This window comes from Camelus ferus, chromosome 20, assembly GCF_009834535.1.
Source record: "Camelus ferus isolate YT-003-E chromosome 20, BCGSAC_Cfer_1.0, whole genome shotgun sequence".
Taxonomy (NCBI): Eukaryota; Metazoa; Chordata; class Mammalia; order Artiodactyla; family Camelidae; genus Camelus; species Camelus ferus.
This window is the reverse complement of record NC_045715.1, coordinates 4,897,769-4,915,527: the sequence shown is the minus strand read 5'-3', so window position 1 is coordinate 4,915,527 and position 17,759 is coordinate 4,897,769. Positions and strand designations below refer to the sequence as shown.

The following is a 17,759-nucleotide window of genomic DNA, read 5'->3' as shown; positions in this document are numbered from 1 at the left end:
GTCCCGGTTTGTTTCCTCCCGTGGAAGGACGCGTAGGCTAGCCCACGGCTGCTGCACCTGAGGCTCACACCCGTATAATCTCCCGGCTCTGCGATCAGAGACTGCGAGGTCCCCGAGGCCGCGGCCGCGGGGCCGTCGGAGGGTCCCCAGGGCGTGGAGCCTGGCGGGCGCGGCTCCCCGCCGGGATTGGCCGGCGCGGCCGGGCGGACGTCACACAGGGACGTTCCAGCGCGTCCGCCTCCCGAGTGCGAGTTGTTAGAAGCCATCCCTGGATAAGGTTGAAAAGCGTTCTCCCTCCCGCGGAAGCCGGTGCGCAGGGAGGAAGCCCGAAATCCCTTATTGTGGATCCGAGAAACTATGGACCCTGGAAGTGAGCACACTTTTGCAACTTAAAAAGTTTGTTGCGTTGTTTTCAGGTGAAAATAAGCTAAGTGCTTTTCAAAAGTTAAAGTTTGATATACGGCTAAAAAATTATTTAAAAAACAAAACCTTAGACTCTTTGCTAGTAACTCGGGTGACACCTTTTTTAGACGCCCTTCCTCATACTCTTCGGAGTGTCTTTGGGATATCTAGCCAAACATTTGAATACGAATTTTTTTGAAAGTCTAGCATATATCTGGTAAGGACAGAATGAAAGATTTTACAAAGTAAGCCTACCTTTAAAAGCAAAGTAAATTGGTAGGTTGTGCCAGATGAACAAAATTTTAAAAGTGTAGTAATTGGAAGTTCTGAGTTCACAGACAAAAAATTTTTAAAGAAATAAAGCCCTTGTGGTTTTTTGTATTTCGAAGACAAAACAGGGATTTTTCAGATCCCCTTCACAGCCCATGAAGCATTTATGTGTTTGGAAGACAGCGAAGAGGTGAGCCTATTATGACTAGCCTGTCTGGTTCGCTGGCTTTTTTATGCTTCCCAAATGATGACAGGTTTAAGAAAATTAAACCTGAATAGATTATTTATTAGTTTGATAATTCACTAAAATAATCCAAGCAAATGAGTAAGTGACTGTAGATTGAAAAGTTTTAATAGAAATAAAGCATTGGAGTGCAGGATTTATTCAATCACAGTTTATTCAATCAATATTATGTACTCTGAAAAACACTAGTTGGTTTGCTGTAGAGGGTATTGAAAAACCATAAATGGACTCCTCGGTATTTCTAGTATGTAAGTGCAAACGCTAACACGCTTGAAACAGTGGTGAAAACTAAAACAGTAAAATGGGTGCTGAATTGTGAGGTACAAATTTAGACTAAAGACACCGAAGGAATTTAAAAAAAATGGATGAATGCATAGATAGGAAGGTTTTAGGAAGGAGAAGCACTTGCTGGGGCAAACCACTGACGTGGTAGGGAGCATGAGCTGTTTGCAGGGATGTAAGCCTGATCTGACTCCAGCAGAGGAGTACTGGGTAGGTAATGTGGGTCCAGGCTATGAAAAACCTAGAAAGTCAGGCAGAAGAACTTGGACTCTGATTGGACATCCCTTCTATTCCCATCCCCTGGTAGATATGAGGAGGTCACAAGAATATGGACCAGAGTGAAGCCATAAGGGATGGAAAGAAAGCGTGGGTTATGGGAAACGTTTTTAAAGGAGAAATGGGCAGGACTTAATATCTGAATAGCTCACGGTTGGGGTGATGAGTTAGAAAGATGCTAACGATGTTTCCAGGTTTTCAAACCCAAGTGCCTGAGAGAATAAGCATGGTGTAGGGAAGGGAGAGAAAACTGATTTTCGATGTTGGATTTGACTTAATGAGATATTTGAATAGAATGTATCACATAAATAGAAATACAGTGTTTTGTGGACCCTAATAGGTCTCTGATAATATTTTGTAAATATTTTTTTGGTTAAGTGACCGAGAGATCCCTTCACTTTCTGGGACCCAAGCCTTTTAGGGAATCACTGGATAGTAGCCACACATCCTGACTTGTTTTTGTCCAAATTAGTATTTACTACCTACAGATTTATCAAGACCTTGTACTAATTTTTTAATTTTTCCAGTAACTTCATAAATGACATTTTAAGATTTAGGACAGTGAACTTTGCTGCTTTCTTAACGTGAGGAGGGATGAGGAAAGAAGCTTTTTGTTTGCAGATACTAATAGACGTTAAAATTTTCTTCTTTTAAAAAGGCCTTTCACCATTCAACAGTTAGGAACAAGAACTATGAAAGGGTTTGGTCATCACCTTCAGATCCTGTCCATTTTCAAGTGGATACTTCTCATGAAAAATTAGAAAGCATGTCAGAAGCAGATGCTGTGAATTTCAGCAGTCTTTCTCGAGACTTAACTCACTCAAATTCTCCCTTCTTTATGGAAACCAGCAGTGCCACTTCAGACTTGCCTCAGGTGTGCATTGTTTGTAAATTCCGGGAGGTACAGATGTCTTCAGCCTTTACATTGTCTTCTGTATTAAATTTCATCAAAAGTATGAGGGACAGTCTGCAGTGGAGGCATGAAGAAAGGGAATACAGGGTCTGATTTTCCTAGTTGCATCAGTGTATGAAGAAAGGTAGAATTTTACAAATGGAGCGTTAAAACCAATTCTTTCTAGCCTCCTGGCGAACTCCCAGGAGTGCTCCCACGTGATGTGGCCACAGAGACTCAGATTGCAACGTCTGGTCTAGAGCATCTTCCGCTAGATGATTCAGATATCATTCAGAATGACATTGACAGTGCCCTGCATGTAAATGACTTCCCATCTCAGTGAAAATTCCTAGTGCCCTTTTTTACGAGATGAAAATTCGTAATGTCCCAGGATTTTCATGACTGTTCTAAATGCTTGACAGTTATTAGCTTGAGTATAGGGAAACAATAGGAACATATTAGGTTGTGCCGTATGAAATTGCCTTTTTGTAGTTCAAAATGGATGAATAGTGACGTGTCATGTGATTTGGGCCATAATTTGGCATAACCTTTCTAAAGGGCTGTTCAGTGATAAGGCTGTTAAATCAAGAGTTTAACTGCACATTTTACCTTTAATTGTACCTCTAGGTAAAATACAAATGAGATATTTGCAGAATTATCCATAATAACTAAACATTGGAAACAACCTAAATTTTCATCAGTATGGGCCTAGTTATTATACAGATGTACAGGGGATATATAAACTTTAAATATGTCAATACAAGTGTATATTTGACATGGAAGAGTGGTCACATTGCTTCTCACTGGGTAGTGGGCTTTTGAATGTTTTTTATTTTCTCTTTTTAAACAACATTCAAGATTCTTTTTTATAATTATAAAAAATTATTTTCATTTTTGAAGAAAAAATTTGGTCATAATATTACAGTGTTAGTCAGGGTCTAAGATACTATATACTGAATTGTAAAGAATGAATATTCTTTACCCTATAATAATATGTCTTAAATTATGTAAGAGTTCCTTCCTCTTGGATTTCACAGCATTTTATTCTTTATAAAAAAATGTATAGACCAAAGGAACAAAAGGCATGTTTTAATTAAAAACAGTAATATCGTAGAATACTGGAGTTAGAAGGATCTCTAGAATTTGATGAGGAGTTCCAAGAAGTTTGTATAAATATAACATCAATACATGTCAGTAGTGCTTTATTTTATTTTTCAAGTATATTATTCTTGATACTTTTAAACTCTAATTAGGAGGGATGGTCTCAACTAACAAGTCTAAAAAACAGATTGTCATAAAATATAACGTGGTTTTTATAGTACTTTAAATGCTTTCAATAAGTCGAACAATGCTATAAAACATTATTGAGTACAGCTTTGTAACCAGCTGACTTTAATAAGGGATAAGAATTTTTAAAGAGCATCATTTAGGTCACCATACTTGATACACTATTCATGATTAAACCAATGTTTTCCTCAAACATTTAAACTATTTCTCTTACTGTCTCATTTCTGTTTTTAACTTAATAATCTCTTTCATCTTATATAGCATTAAGGTACTTTGAGAATAAGCCCTACATAAATTTTTATAGATTTCTGTTTAGTGGAGTCAGATTTCACCTTATACTAGAACGCCTTTTTTGCGTATCTTTAAAGTTAAAAGCCACAACTGAGGAAGGATATAGCTCAAAGTGGTAGAGCGCATGCTTAGCAGGCATGAAGCCCTCGGTTCAATCCCCAGTACCTCCTCTAAAAAAAGTAAATAAATAAACCTAATTACCTCCCTCCCCACCCCCTTACACAAAAAATGTTCTTACAAAAAAAAAAAAAAAAAACTTAAAAAAAAGCATGACTAACAACTGCCCTAATGTTTAGACCAGATTTAATGAACAGCAAAGAATTATCAGTAAGAGATATAAATGTTATATATATTCATGTTTATAGTAACATGATTTGACTTATCAAAAAACAAAATAATCAAATAGCAAGGTACTTATTTAATTGTGACTTAATACTATAACTCTATTAACATGGTTTTATTAAGTGGGAGCTCAAATATACAGTGGGGAAAGATATTAGAAAGCACATTCTACCCTTGCAACAAAAAATACTGAAAGAAAAATTATATAGCAGTGTACATACACCTTTAGAATAAGCTTATGATGTTTGAAGTATGAATATTAATGCCTTTTTATTATTAATATAGAATGAAATGAAGAATATAAAAAGGGAAAATAAGTCTAAACTCACACTTTTCGAAGAAATTTATAGCACGCTAGGCAATATATTAGGTGGTGAGTATCTCTTTGTTGGCAGTATGCAAATAGAGACACTTGAGATTTGTGTGTGTGTGTCATATGATAGTAACAGTAATAGTAATAGCCAGGTATTCTGCTAAGCACTTTATATGCAGTATCACATTTAACCCACAATCCTATGAAATGGGCTTTTTTTTTCTTTTTAAACAAAGGCTGCTTTTATTTCTATTTTAAGATGAAAAAAGTGAGGCTCAGGGTTCTACAAGAAATATAAACAATAATCAACACATTTGACTATGTTAAAATGAAAAGAGCTTCTGTATGACCAAATTATAATCAACAAAGTAAAAAAAAGCCACATATTAATTGTATACATGCAATGTATACAATTCACAAAGGATCAGTATACAAAATAAAGAACAGTAAAGAGAAGACACATGTAACTCGGTAGGGAAACAGGCAAAGTGTATGTATTCATTTGCTAGAGCTGCCGTAACAATGCCACAGACTGTGTGTCTTCAACAGAAACTTACTTTCTCACAGTTCTAGAGGCTGGAAGTCCAAGATGAAGGTGCTGACAGAGCTGTTTTCTCCTGAGGCCTCTCAGATGGTGGTCATCTTGTGTTTCCACATGACCTTTTTTCTGTGCCTAGGTGGTGTCTCTTCTGGTATGGATACCGGTCATATTGGATCAGGGCCCCACCCTCATGACCTCATTTAACCTTAATTACCTCTTTAAAGGCCTAATCTCTGAATACAGTCACATCCTAAGATACTGAGGGTTAAGCCTTCAACATATGAATTTTGCGGGGACACAGTTTAGTCCGTAACAGCATCTAATAGGCAGATCATGCAAGATGATTAAATACCTGAAAGGATGTACATTAAAAAGACCACAAAATACCATTTCATTCGTATCAGACTGACGTGTCAGAGGGTCGTAGAGCAGAGGAACTCACGCTACTGGTAGAAGCATAGATCAGTACCACCACCTTGGAGGGTGATGCAGTGGCTTGTAAACTTGAAGGTACATATCTGTGTAATCCAGCAATTCCACTTCTAGGTGTATAACCAGAGCCTAGGCAAACATTCTTAAATTAGTGTACAAGGCAGCCATGAAGATGTCTTGGAATTTGTTGTAATGGCATTTGACCAGAGTGATATATAACAAGTTTTTTTCTTATAGTAGTTATTTGATCACTTTGTCCTCCATGTAAAAAAGTTTTGTTCTGTCTGCTAGCACAAATCCACTCCATGAAAAAGGTTGAAATATATAATAATTCTTAAAAGGTTCCAACAGTTTATTTCATATATGTAAATATAACTATTAACACATAAGTATATGGTCAGCTAATTCTTACTTCCATCTTTCTCTTTCTAATGAGATCTCAACATTGGAAATTACTCACAGAATGTGCTAAACCAGCCAGTTGACACCAACATCTCTTCCTTCAGACAGTTTGAACCCCTGTGCAAATTTCATCAGAGAGAAGCATTTAATAATGAAGTGATAACATTGCAGAATCTGACAGAAGGCTTACCTTATGCCGAGGAGCCAGAATTGCAATGTCATGTATATAATGATGCAAAAGACACCAATATACAGAAAGATTCATTTAAGGAAGAAAATCCAGTGGAAAGTAGCACTTCCGCAGATCAAGATCAACTTGCTCTAGAGTGTGTCAGACAATCTCCCAGAAGCCCGTCTCTAATCCACTGCACTGGAGAGACACTGAAATTCATGGAAATGTCACTGGCTAATAGCACTGCCATGGAAACTGCCTTCAACCCTAGTCAGCCTCAGAACTTCTTGTGTAAGGAAAATGTACATGGAGATGTTGAACAACTCGTTTATAAAGAGAATAGCTTTCACCTGCTTAATCAGAGAGCTAATTATAAAGCAGAGGAGGTAAGATTTTTAATGGTCAGTACAGCCTGTAGAGTATTAAAAGGAGGTGTTTAAAAAAAACACTGTATATAATCTGAGACTTTTGCAAGTAGTGCTAAATCATCTGCTCAGCGTAAGGGACATTGCTTCTCTGGGGAAAATGCCATCTGAGATTGTACTCAATTTAGAAATAATTTTTTTCTAATAAAATCAAGCCTATACTTGGATATTAGCTCTACTAAATGATAATTTCTTTGAGGATCAGAGCTCTGTTTTACTCATCCTTTTATGCACCCTAGTATCTACATAGTGCCTTGAATATACTATGCTTTTATATTTAGTGAATCATTCGTTGGAATTCAAAATGTACAGTGAGGAAAGGTTGAGAAGAAGTACAGAGGTATTAAATTATTTGGTAAGAAAAGCTTACGATTTTTCTATCACGAGATTTCTACTGACAAGCAAAAAATACTTATTTTTATACAAAAGTGAAAACATTAATTTGTCTTTTGAATTATTTATTCTGGGCATGTATGTAGTATCTTAAGAGCACTGAACATGCCAACAGTATTAAGTCTGTTACTCTCTGAATAAAAAATAAAACTTTTAAGAATTGTGGGCAAATAGATAACAATCCAAGAATAGCATAAGTAATACTTTTCTGTTGTGAGTTTGATGAGAACAGCTATGGCTATTATGTTTCATTTACAAGCATAAGTTTTTAAATTCATTTATTTGAAAGCAGCATTTAAAAGAGAACTTTATTTACCTATTTTGGGTTCTGGAGAATAACATTTAAGGAATCTGTTTTATTAGGGTTTCTCAAGACTGTTCCTTCCTGTTTCCATTGCATCTTGTCATTAAGTGAGTCAGTTAACATTTTCAGGAATCTTTCAGGCATCTATCGTGTGCTAGGCTCTGTGCTATGTGCTGGTTATATAATGGTTGGGGGAAAAATACCCAAAACAAGAAGAATGGGGTTTTGTCTTCATGAAATGAACATCATAGTAAAGGAGGTAGAGATTAATCAGATAAGCATATAAAGTAAGAGTAAGTGTAAGCTTTCAACTAAAACAAGTGCTGTGAATAAAAGTTACATATAAAGTCTATATAATGTTCCATAAAATTACACATAAACTTGCAACTCTTAAGTGTTGTGAAAAAAAGATGAGAGCCTTTTTACTGTCCTGGTCAGGGAGCTTGGGTAAGGCTTCCCTAAAGTAGTGGTAATTGAGCTGTGCTCTGAAGGATAAATGGGAGTAGTTTGGTAAGGGTGGGTGGAAGAGCATTCCATGAGAAAGTTAGAACATGTGCAAAAGCCCTGTGGCCGCAGGGAACATAGCACCTTCTAGGATCTGAAGGAAACTCAGTGTTGCTAGGTTGGAGGGACCAAGAGGAATGTTGTATATAAGGATGGAAAGGTAGTATGGATCGGGTATCAAGGTCAATATCAGGACCTTGTAGGCCTCAGTAAGGATAGTTGTCTTTATTCCAGAACAATGGAAAATAACTCTAAAATATAACAGTCCAATATATTTAATTTCTAGAAAGTTATTCAGCCCACTCCTATGGAGATAAGTGACTGGGTTGTTATGTCATATTCATTTTAATGTTTTGTTACTACAATTTAACTGTCCTTTTTTAACCCACCCCAAAACCTGTATTGTGAGCAGAAAGCCAATCATGAGGTATGTTCATCTGACATTCTAATGTTCACAGGAGTCATAGCACAGTGGGGTAATGGCTTAATGAGGAATAAAAGTCTTTATTCAAAAGAGATGTAACATCAGCATCATGGTTGATTGAGATTCTCTCTCTCTGCCCTTCATTCTACAACTAGTAGAACTGTCCCAACTCAACAAGGGTGCCTCTGCCCAAGACACCAGGATGCTGGAGAATTCCACACATCTGTACGTCTAAAGGAGGGTGGACTGTAATACATGGAAGAGGCGACACTTGGGGAACAGTGGAGGTGGTGCCTGAGATCCTGGTCCCACAGCCTCAGAAAACCCATTAGCATCAGGGGAGGCAGCACACAGGATTCAAGCCTCCTGGCCACAGCAGTGCATGCAACCATGGATAACTGGGCAGCAGCAGCAGTGGGGCCTGTGACCCCATCTCTCCAGTTGCAGAGGCACCCATAACTCTGCCCCCTCAAACCCAGTTCACAGTAGCAGCACCCACAAACCTGACAGCATCAGACATGGCAGAGGTCCCTGTGATCCCTGTTGCTCCCCCCACTGGATATGGCAGAAGCACCCACCATCCCAGGGCACCAGGCAACATTGGTCAGAGGTGGTGGAGGGTGGAAAATGCCAACTCTCAAATGTAACCAGAGGTAGCTCAGGTAAGAGAAACCAAAAACTTGTGCTATAGTGCCACTTACAAAACAAAAAGAAAACAAAAGAAAAGCCTTTGATTTCTAGCCTGTTGAATCATTTGAATCAAGTTTAAAAAAAAAAAAGCTTCACCTAAAGAAGAAAGATGTTTACTACTTCAAATGCACTGGCAAAGGAAAACCCACAGTAACACTGTATCACAGAAGGAAAATGACAATTCTCCAGAGACCAAACTCAAAATCACAGAATATTGTGATCTAAACTGATAGAGAATTCCAAATAGCTATCATACAGAAACTCAAGGAACTAAGGAATCAAATCAATGAACAGAAGGAATACTTTAACAAAAGATTGAAACTCTGAAAAAGAACCAAACAAATTCTAGACCTGAAGAACTCAAGAAGAATGCATTAGAAAGTGTTGGAAACAGAGCAGGCCGTATGGAAGAGAGAATTAGTGAGTATGAAGATAGAAATCTAGAAATGATACAGGTAGAAGAGGAAAGAGAATTAATCTTTAAAATATGAGGAAATTCTGTGAGAGCTATACAACTCTTACAGGAAGAACAACAGTAGGGTAATGGTAATCCCAGAAGGAGAAGAGAGGGAGGAGGGAGCAGAGAGTTTACTAAAGAGATAATAGCTGAGAACTTCCCAAGCCTGAGGAAGGAACTGTACATACAAGCCCAGAATCTAAGAGAACACCTAATCACTTCATTGGAAAAAGACCTCCAAGGCACATTATATTAAAACTGTCCAAAGTCAATGACAAAGAATTTTAAAGACAACCAGGGAAAAAAGGGTGGATATCTCCAAAGGAACTGCCGTTAGGCTATGACTAGATTTTTCAGCTGAAACTCTACAGGCTGGGAGGGAGTGGAATTGCATTTTCAAAATGCTGAAAGATAAAAACCATCAGCCAAAAATACTCTATACAGCAAAGGGTATGATTCAGATATGAAGGAGAAATAAAGGCTTTCCTAGACAAAACTGGGTTGTGTGTTGGCAGGGGTGGTCATCAACACTTGAGCTGCCTTACAAGAGATACTAAAAGCAGCTCTTCTACCAGAGGCAAAAATGCAAAAGTACGCAAGACTTTAAGGAAGGTGATAGAATCAGAAAATTGCAACTGTATATCAGAATAGGTTATTAACACTGTATTTTGATATAAGTGTCAAGGGAGGGGAAAAAAACCCAAAAAATAACCATAGCTACTTCAATTTGGTAACAAACTCACAACATAAAAAGGGATAATTTGAGACAACAAAAACAAATGAAGAGGAAAAGAACAGAACCTGTATAGGCAAATGAATAAGCTATTGGCAGAAAAAGGACTTATCTATAAAGTGTTTTATACAGACTTCATCAGAACCACTAAACATCAATCTAGAGACATGAAACATAAAAAAGAAGAAATTGAGAAAAACATTATAGAAAACCACCAAACCAAAATAGCAGAAACAGAAGGAAAAAGAAACAGCAGAGATAGAGGAACCAGAAAACAAAAGAAAAAAAAAATGGTAGTACCAAGTCCTCATCTATCAATAATCACCCTAAATGTAAAGTAATTGAATTCAACAATAAGAAGGCACAGAGTAGCTGGGTGGATTAAAAAAGAAGACCAACTGTATACTCCTCCAGGAGACTCATTTCAGCTCTAAAGATAAACATAGGTTCAAAGTGAAGGGATGGAAGATGATACGCCAAGCAAATGGCAGCCAAAAGAAAGCAAGTGTAGGCATATTCACATCAGACAAAATAGACTTCAGGCCAAGAAAAGGTAACAAGCAACAAAGATGGACAAATAAAAATAATTAAGGGGACAATTCATCAAGAAGACATAACAGTGATTAATAGCTATGCACCTGTCATAGGAGCACCAAAATATATAAAGCAATTATTAATGGACCTAAAGGGAGAAATTGACAGCAACACAATAGTAGGGAACTTGAACACCCACTTACAGCAATGGATAAATCATCCAGACAAAGTCAGCAAAAAAACAGCAGCCTTCAATGAAACGTTAGGCCAGATGGATCTGATAAATGTGTACAGAACATTCTATCCAAATGCAGCAGAATACATATTCTCAAGTGCACATGGAACTTTCTCAAGGATAGACCATATGTTGGGACAAAAAAGAAATCAATAAATTTAAGAAGATTGAAGTCATATCAGGCATCTTTTTCCGATCTCAATTGTATGAAACTAGAAATCAGCTACAAGAAGAAAGCTGGAAAAATCACAAATATGTGGAGACTGAACAACATGGTACTAAATAATTGTTGGGTCAATGAATAAATCAATGGAGAAATAGAAGAATTACCTGAATACAAATGAAAATAAAAATACTACATACCAAAATCTGTGGGATGCAGCTTTTAAGGGAATTTTGCAGCAATACGAGCCTGCCTCAAGAAACAATAAAAATCTCAATCTAAACTTAAACCTAAAGGAACTATAAAAAGAACAAAGCCCAAAGTCAGTAGAAGGAAGAAAATAATAAAAATCTGAGTGGAAATAAATGAAGTAGAGACTAAAAGACAATAGAAAAGATCAATGAAACTAAGAGTTGGCTCTTTGAAAAGATAAGCAAAATTGACAAACTTTTACCTAGACTCATTGAGAAATAATAAAAAACACTCTGATAAATAAAAACAAATGAGATTAACAGCAGGTATCACAGAAATGCAAACGATTATAAGAGAATACTATGAACACCTATATATTAACAAATTGGGTAAACTAGAAGAAATGGAAAAATTCTTAGAATCTACAACCTTCCAAGACAGAATCAAAAAGAAACAAAACCTGAATAGACGAATCACTAGTAAAGAGATTGAAACTAATAAAAAAAAAAACTCCAAAAAAACAAAAGTCCAGGATCAGACAGCTTCATTAGTGTATTCTACCAAACATTCAAAGGAAATTTAATACTTATTCTTCTCAATCTCTTCTAAAAGGAGAGACTGCTTTCTAACTTGTTTTATGAGGCTAACATTACCCTGATAACAAAACCAGACAAAGACAACACAGAAAAAGAAATGGCAGGCCAATATTTTTGATGAACATACATGCAAAAACTTGAACAAAATATTAGCAAACCAAATACAATACATGAGAAGGATCATACACCATGATCAAGTGGAATGTACTCCAGGGATGCAGGGACAGTTCAACATCTGCAAATCAGTCAATATGTGATACACCACATTAACAAAATGAAGGCTAAAAACTGTATGTATATAAAACAGATAAACAAGGACCTCCTGTATAGCACAGGGAACTATATTCAATGTCTTGTAATAACCTATGATGGAAAAGAATCTGAAAAAGAAAAAAATACATATATGTAAACTGAAACTAATACAACATTGTAAATAAACTATACTTCAATTTTTTTAAAAAAGGTGATCATCTCAATAGATGCAGAAAAGCATTTAACAAGATTCAACATCCATTCATGACAAAAAAAAAAAAACCCTCAATAAAATGGATATAGAAATATCAACATAATAAAGGCCATATAAATCCACAATCCCCATCTACTCAATGGTGAAAAACTGAAAGCTGTCCCTGTAAAATCAGGAACAAGACAAGAATGCCTCCTCTCACCATTTTTATTCAGCATAATTTTGGAAGTCCTAGCCCCAGAGCAATGAGACAAGAAAAAGACAAAAAGCATTTAGATTGGAAAGGAAGAAGCAAAACTGTCACTATTTGCAGATGACATGATTTTATGTATAGAAAATCCTTAGACTTCACACACACACACAAAAACTGTTAGAAATAATAAACAAATACAGTAAAGTTGCAGGGTACAAGGTCAACTACAAAAATATGTTGCATTTCTATATTTGCTAACAATAAACTAGCAGAAAAAGAAATTAAGAAAATCCTATTTACAATGGCTACAAAAAGATTAAATACCTAGGAATAAATTTAACCAAGAAGATGAAAGATCTGTACACTGAAAACTAAGACATTGGTGAAAGAGATTGAAGAAGACACAGAAAAATGGAAAGATATTTCATGCTAATGGATTAGAAAAATTAACATTACATAAAGCAATTTATATATTTAATGCTATCCCTATCAAATCCCAAGAATTTTTTTTTTACAAAAATAGGTCAAACAATTCTAAAATTTATATGGAATCACAAAAGACCCCAAATTGCCAAAGCAATAGAAAAAGGAATAAAGCTGGAGGTACCACATTCTCTGGTTTCAAACTATATTACAAACATACAGTAATCAAAACAACATGGTATTGGCAGAAAAACAGTGGAACAGAATTGGGAGCCCAGAAATAAACACACAAAATACAGACAATTAATTTACAACATGGAAGCAAAGAACATACAATGGAGAAACGATAGTCTCTTCAATGAATATGTTGGGAAAACTGGACAGCTATATGCAAAAAAATAAAAGTAGGCCACTGTCTTACACCATACACAAAAACCAGCTGAAAATGGATTAAAGGCTTGAATGTGAGACCTGAAGCCATAAAACTTCTAGAAGAAATCATAGTATACTTTCTGGCATTGATTTTAGTAATATCTTTCTGGGTATGTCACTGCAGGCAAGGGAAACAGAAGCAAGAGTAAGTAAGTGGGACCTCCTCAAACTAAAACACTTTGCATGGTGAAGGAAATGACCAGCAATTTAAAAAGACAACCTGCTGAATGGGAGAAGATATTTGCAAATCATATATCCAATAGAGGTTACTATCCAAAATATGTGTAGAACTCATACAACTCAACAACAACAAGATGATTTAAAAAATGGGCAGAGTTGCTGAATAGGCATTTTTCCAAAGAAGAGACACAGATGGCCAAAAGGCACATGAAAAAAAGATGTTCATCACCACTAATTATTATGGAAATGCAAATCAAAACTACAATGAGCTATCACTTCACACTTGCCAGGATGGCGGTTATAAAAAAAAGCAAGAAATGACAAGTGCTGATGAAGATGCAGAGAAAAGGGAACCCTCATACACTGTTGGTGGGAATGTAAGTCAGCACAGCTTCTCTAGAAAGCAGTATGGAGATTCCTCAAAAAATAATGAATAAGGTTACCATATGGTCCAGCTATTCCACTTCTGGGTATTTATTTAAAGAATACAAAAACACTAGTTTGAAAAGATATGTGCACCCCTGTTTGTCACAGCATTATTTATAATAGTGAAGATATGGAAACAACCTGAGTGTCTTTCAATGGATAAATGGACAAAGAAGATTTTATACACACATGCGCGCGCGCACACACACATGCACACATACACACACACACGTACAATGGAATACTACTCAGACATAATAAGATTAAATCTTGCCATTTGTGGCAACATGGATGGATGGATTTGAGGGTATTATGCTAAGTGAAATAAGTCAGATGGAGAAAGGTAAATATCATATGATTTCACTCATATATTGTATATGAAAACAAATAAACAAAAAGCCCAAAATAAATGAAATAGGTAAAGGGGACCAACTGGTGATGAATTGAAACTAAATTTTGGGTGGTGAGCACACTAAAGTATATACAGAAGTAGAAATATAATGTTGTACACATGAAACGTAAAATGTTATAAACCAATGTTACCTTAATACCAATTATAAAAAGAGGCCTCACAGACCTAGGGTAATGGATAAATTTGTTTTAATTCATTCAAAGTCAAAGAAAGTATATGTGTTCAGAGAAGTCTGTGTCATAGAAAATGGTGAGAGTATCAAGTTTAATTTTTCTTTTGTAAAAGTAAGTTTAATGCACATCTCTCATGTACCTACTGTTTGTGTTCTGTGCACTAAGGTGCTGTATGTACATTTTGCAATTTATGCTTAAGTATTTTTGTTAAGTAGATGTTATTGTTGGAAGTAGATGTCATCATTGTTATTTTAGAGATGAGGAAACCATACTAGGGATCTAGGATCCAGGGCCAGCTCTATCTGACTTCAAAATTCAGTCTTTCTTCTCTTTCACACTTACTTATTTACTATAATTTACAGATTGCAGGTTCTTCCAAAGGAATACAGAATTCTGCAGATACTCCTGAGATGTCAGTCAAGCACCAAAAGGAAGTCGCAGTGGAGGGCAGAGAGAGTTCAGAGATTGTCTCATGTTGGTCTCCGATGGGCATTTCTTGGAGTGGTGAGGCATCTCGGGAGGGCTGCATGACACCCAACACAGAGCAAAGCTTGGAAAGCCCATGGCCTCTGGAAGAGGACATGGCTTTAAATGAAGTCCTGAGGAAATTAAAACATACTAACAGAGAACAGCAGACTCTGATCCAAGACCTGCAGCGTAGTAACATGTATTTAGAGAAGAAGGTTGAAGAACTGCAGATGAAGACTACTAAACAGCAGGTGTCCGTGGACATCATGAATAAGCTAAAGGAGAATGTCGAGGAATTAATTGAAGACAAATACAGAGTGATGCTAGAGAAGAATGATACGGAGAAGACACTGCGGAATGTGCATGAGGTTTTAGTTGACACGCAACAACGTCTTCAGGAGTCCAGGAATGAAAAGGAAACCCTACAGCGAGAGCTTAAGAAGATCAAGAGCAATTATGTCAGTCTACAGGAAAGGTACATGACTGAAATGCAACAGAAGAAGCAAGCTGCAAGTCAGTGCTTAATGATGGACAGAGCCTTGAGCAAGAAAGAAGAAGAGGTCGAGAGGCTGCAGCAACTCAAAGGAGAGTTGGAAGAGGCCTCCACTTCCGCTCTGGGCTTGTTGAAAAGGGAGCAGGAGACGCGAGAACAAGAGCTCCTGTCTCTACAGGAGGAGTTCCAGAAGCGTGAAAAGGAAAACCTGGATGAGAGACGGAAGCTGAAATCTAGGCTTGAGAAACTGGTTGCTCAAGTTCAAAATCTGCAGTTCACTTCTGACAATGAAAAGGCCAAGAATACAAAACTTCAGCAGCAGATCGATGAAGTGAAAAATGAGAACGCGAAACTTCAGCAGCAGGTTGCAAGGAGCGAGGAGCAAAAGTACGTCCCTAAATCTGAGACAGTGCAGCTAAAGGAGCGCTTAGAGGAAGTGATGGAGTCAGACATGGGGAAGGTATCGTCACAAATTCAGAATCTCGTGCAGAATTTCGGGAGTTTCTAATAGTCTGCTGATGCCTATTGCGGCACAGCACGTACACAATTGTGTTTACAGAGAGAATTGTTAACAACAAAAAGAGAATGGAAAATGCACCACAGGTTTGGCGAAGGTTCTTTGGTTCGTGGGTACCCACATTAAAGAACAGTCATTTCTGGCCTCTTGTAATTATTTTGATAGAGGTGAAAATTAATGTGGGAATTTTGTGGATACCTATGACCAACTATCTGTAGCATCCTTTGGGAAAGGATTTTCTAGGTGGGGATCTCAATCTTTTCATTTCATGTCTGCCTGTTCAACAGTAAAATTCAGTAATACAATGGAGTATTTGGTTTACAAGGTAAAACAAACCTATATTTTATCACACAGTAATTTTGTAAAGTGATAAACATTTTATTGAGAGATGATTGATACACAACATAATAGTTTCAGCTATACAACATAAAGGTTCAATATTTGCATGTATTGCAAAATGATCACCAAAACATATCTAGTTACCATTCATTAAAAACAACATGAGAGCCTCGTATCAATGTGTTTTCTTTTCCCTTAGGAAGGGGAGGCACTGGGGATTGAACCCAGGACCCTGTGCATGCCAAGTATGTGCTCTACCACTGAGCTAGCACTGAGTTATACTCCCCTGGCCCCCAAGAGAGGCTGTAATTTTGTATTTGCAGTTCAAACGGCTTTTTTTGGCAGACAACCTGGAAGCACGTCCCAGCAGCAACAATTTTCACAAGCCAGAGCACATCTATTCTATTCCAGTTTTGTTGGCCTGCCTCAGCATATTTATAGTACAATTATTAACTCTGGCTACTTAGAAAAAAGGCTAGTCTGGACTAGAAAAATGTGTAAGTTTATTTTTATATTTCTTACAATAACTGGAACTGAGCTGATATGTAGCCTTGAAGATGTCCTTGATGGACTCTCTTATGGATCTGTTATCCTTATAAGTATTGTTTGCAAGTAAATGATTCTATTTTTAATGATTCTTGGGAAATATTGTTCTTTTATGTTTAAGAAAATTCTGTGTCATTTTTTCTCTGAAAAGAAAGAAGGATTATCCAAGCCAGTGTGGGTCTCAAACTTTAGCATTCATCAGCATGATGATGAATTCATCAGCTGTGGAAACGCAGACTGCTGGGGCCCACCCTGGATTTCTGACTCAGCACAAGTGCGGTGAGGCCTGAGGACGTGTGTATCCAACACGATCCTGGGCCTCACTTGTGCTCCTGGTCCAGGGATCACACTTTGAGAACAACAAAGCCAAGCAAACATGACCTTAAGTTTAGCTGCTCAGCCAGATTATGGCAAATTTTGAATTAGTTAACTGAGTGAATTAGTGTAGCTATACAGAATTTTATCCAATATATAATCTTCTTGAACTTCCTTTTTTAAGAAGCTGGACAGTTCTTTGTTTTATCTTGACTCACCAATTTCTTTACTCTGCTTTTAGTCTTACTTTGCATTAACTTTAGGTCCATTTTCTCAAAAGGTGTTCTGGGAGTGTCTGTGAGTTCCAAGGCATTTTCATAGCAATATGAAGACATTATTGCCTTTTTCACTCATTCTTTCACAAGTGTACAGTGGAGTTTTCCAGAAACCGTGTGACATGCAATGGTGTAATTGCTTTCATGGCTGATGGCATGTGGGAAGCACTTAAGAAGTACCCAGCTGTCTCCTGTGAAGCCGACATTTAGAATATTTGCAAAAAGTGTAAACACTGCCACCCTTTTCACTAATTTTTATTTTGGAAAGTGTAATTTTTTATTAAAGTGTTTTGTATATTGGCACT

The 17,759-nt window shown here is 36.9% G+C and overlaps 1 protein-coding gene across 6 annotated transcripts in view; it reads left to right on the top strand.

Moving 5' to 3' along the window:
• Positions 1-6: 6 nt before the first annotated feature.
• The window catches only part of CAGE1 (cancer antigen 1), a 41,064-nt gene continuing 23,311 nt past the window's right edge, over positions 7-17,759 (top strand). For 3 of the 6 annotated variants that reach the window (XM_032462459.1, XM_032462458.1, XM_014556200.2), the window contains exons 1-3: positions 9-370; positions 6,009-6,532; positions 14,864-15,922. In XM_032462459.1, coding sequence (XP_032318350.1) covers positions 358-370; positions 6,009-6,532; positions 14,864-15,922 — 1,596 coding nt within the window. In that variant the 5' untranslated portion in view covers positions 9-357. Of the gene's footprint in view, positions 371-6,008; positions 6,533-14,863; positions 15,923-17,759 lie in introns of all 6 variants that reach the window. The other 3 variants (XM_014556199.2, XM_032462460.1, XM_032462457.1) reach the window with 3 other exon arrangements.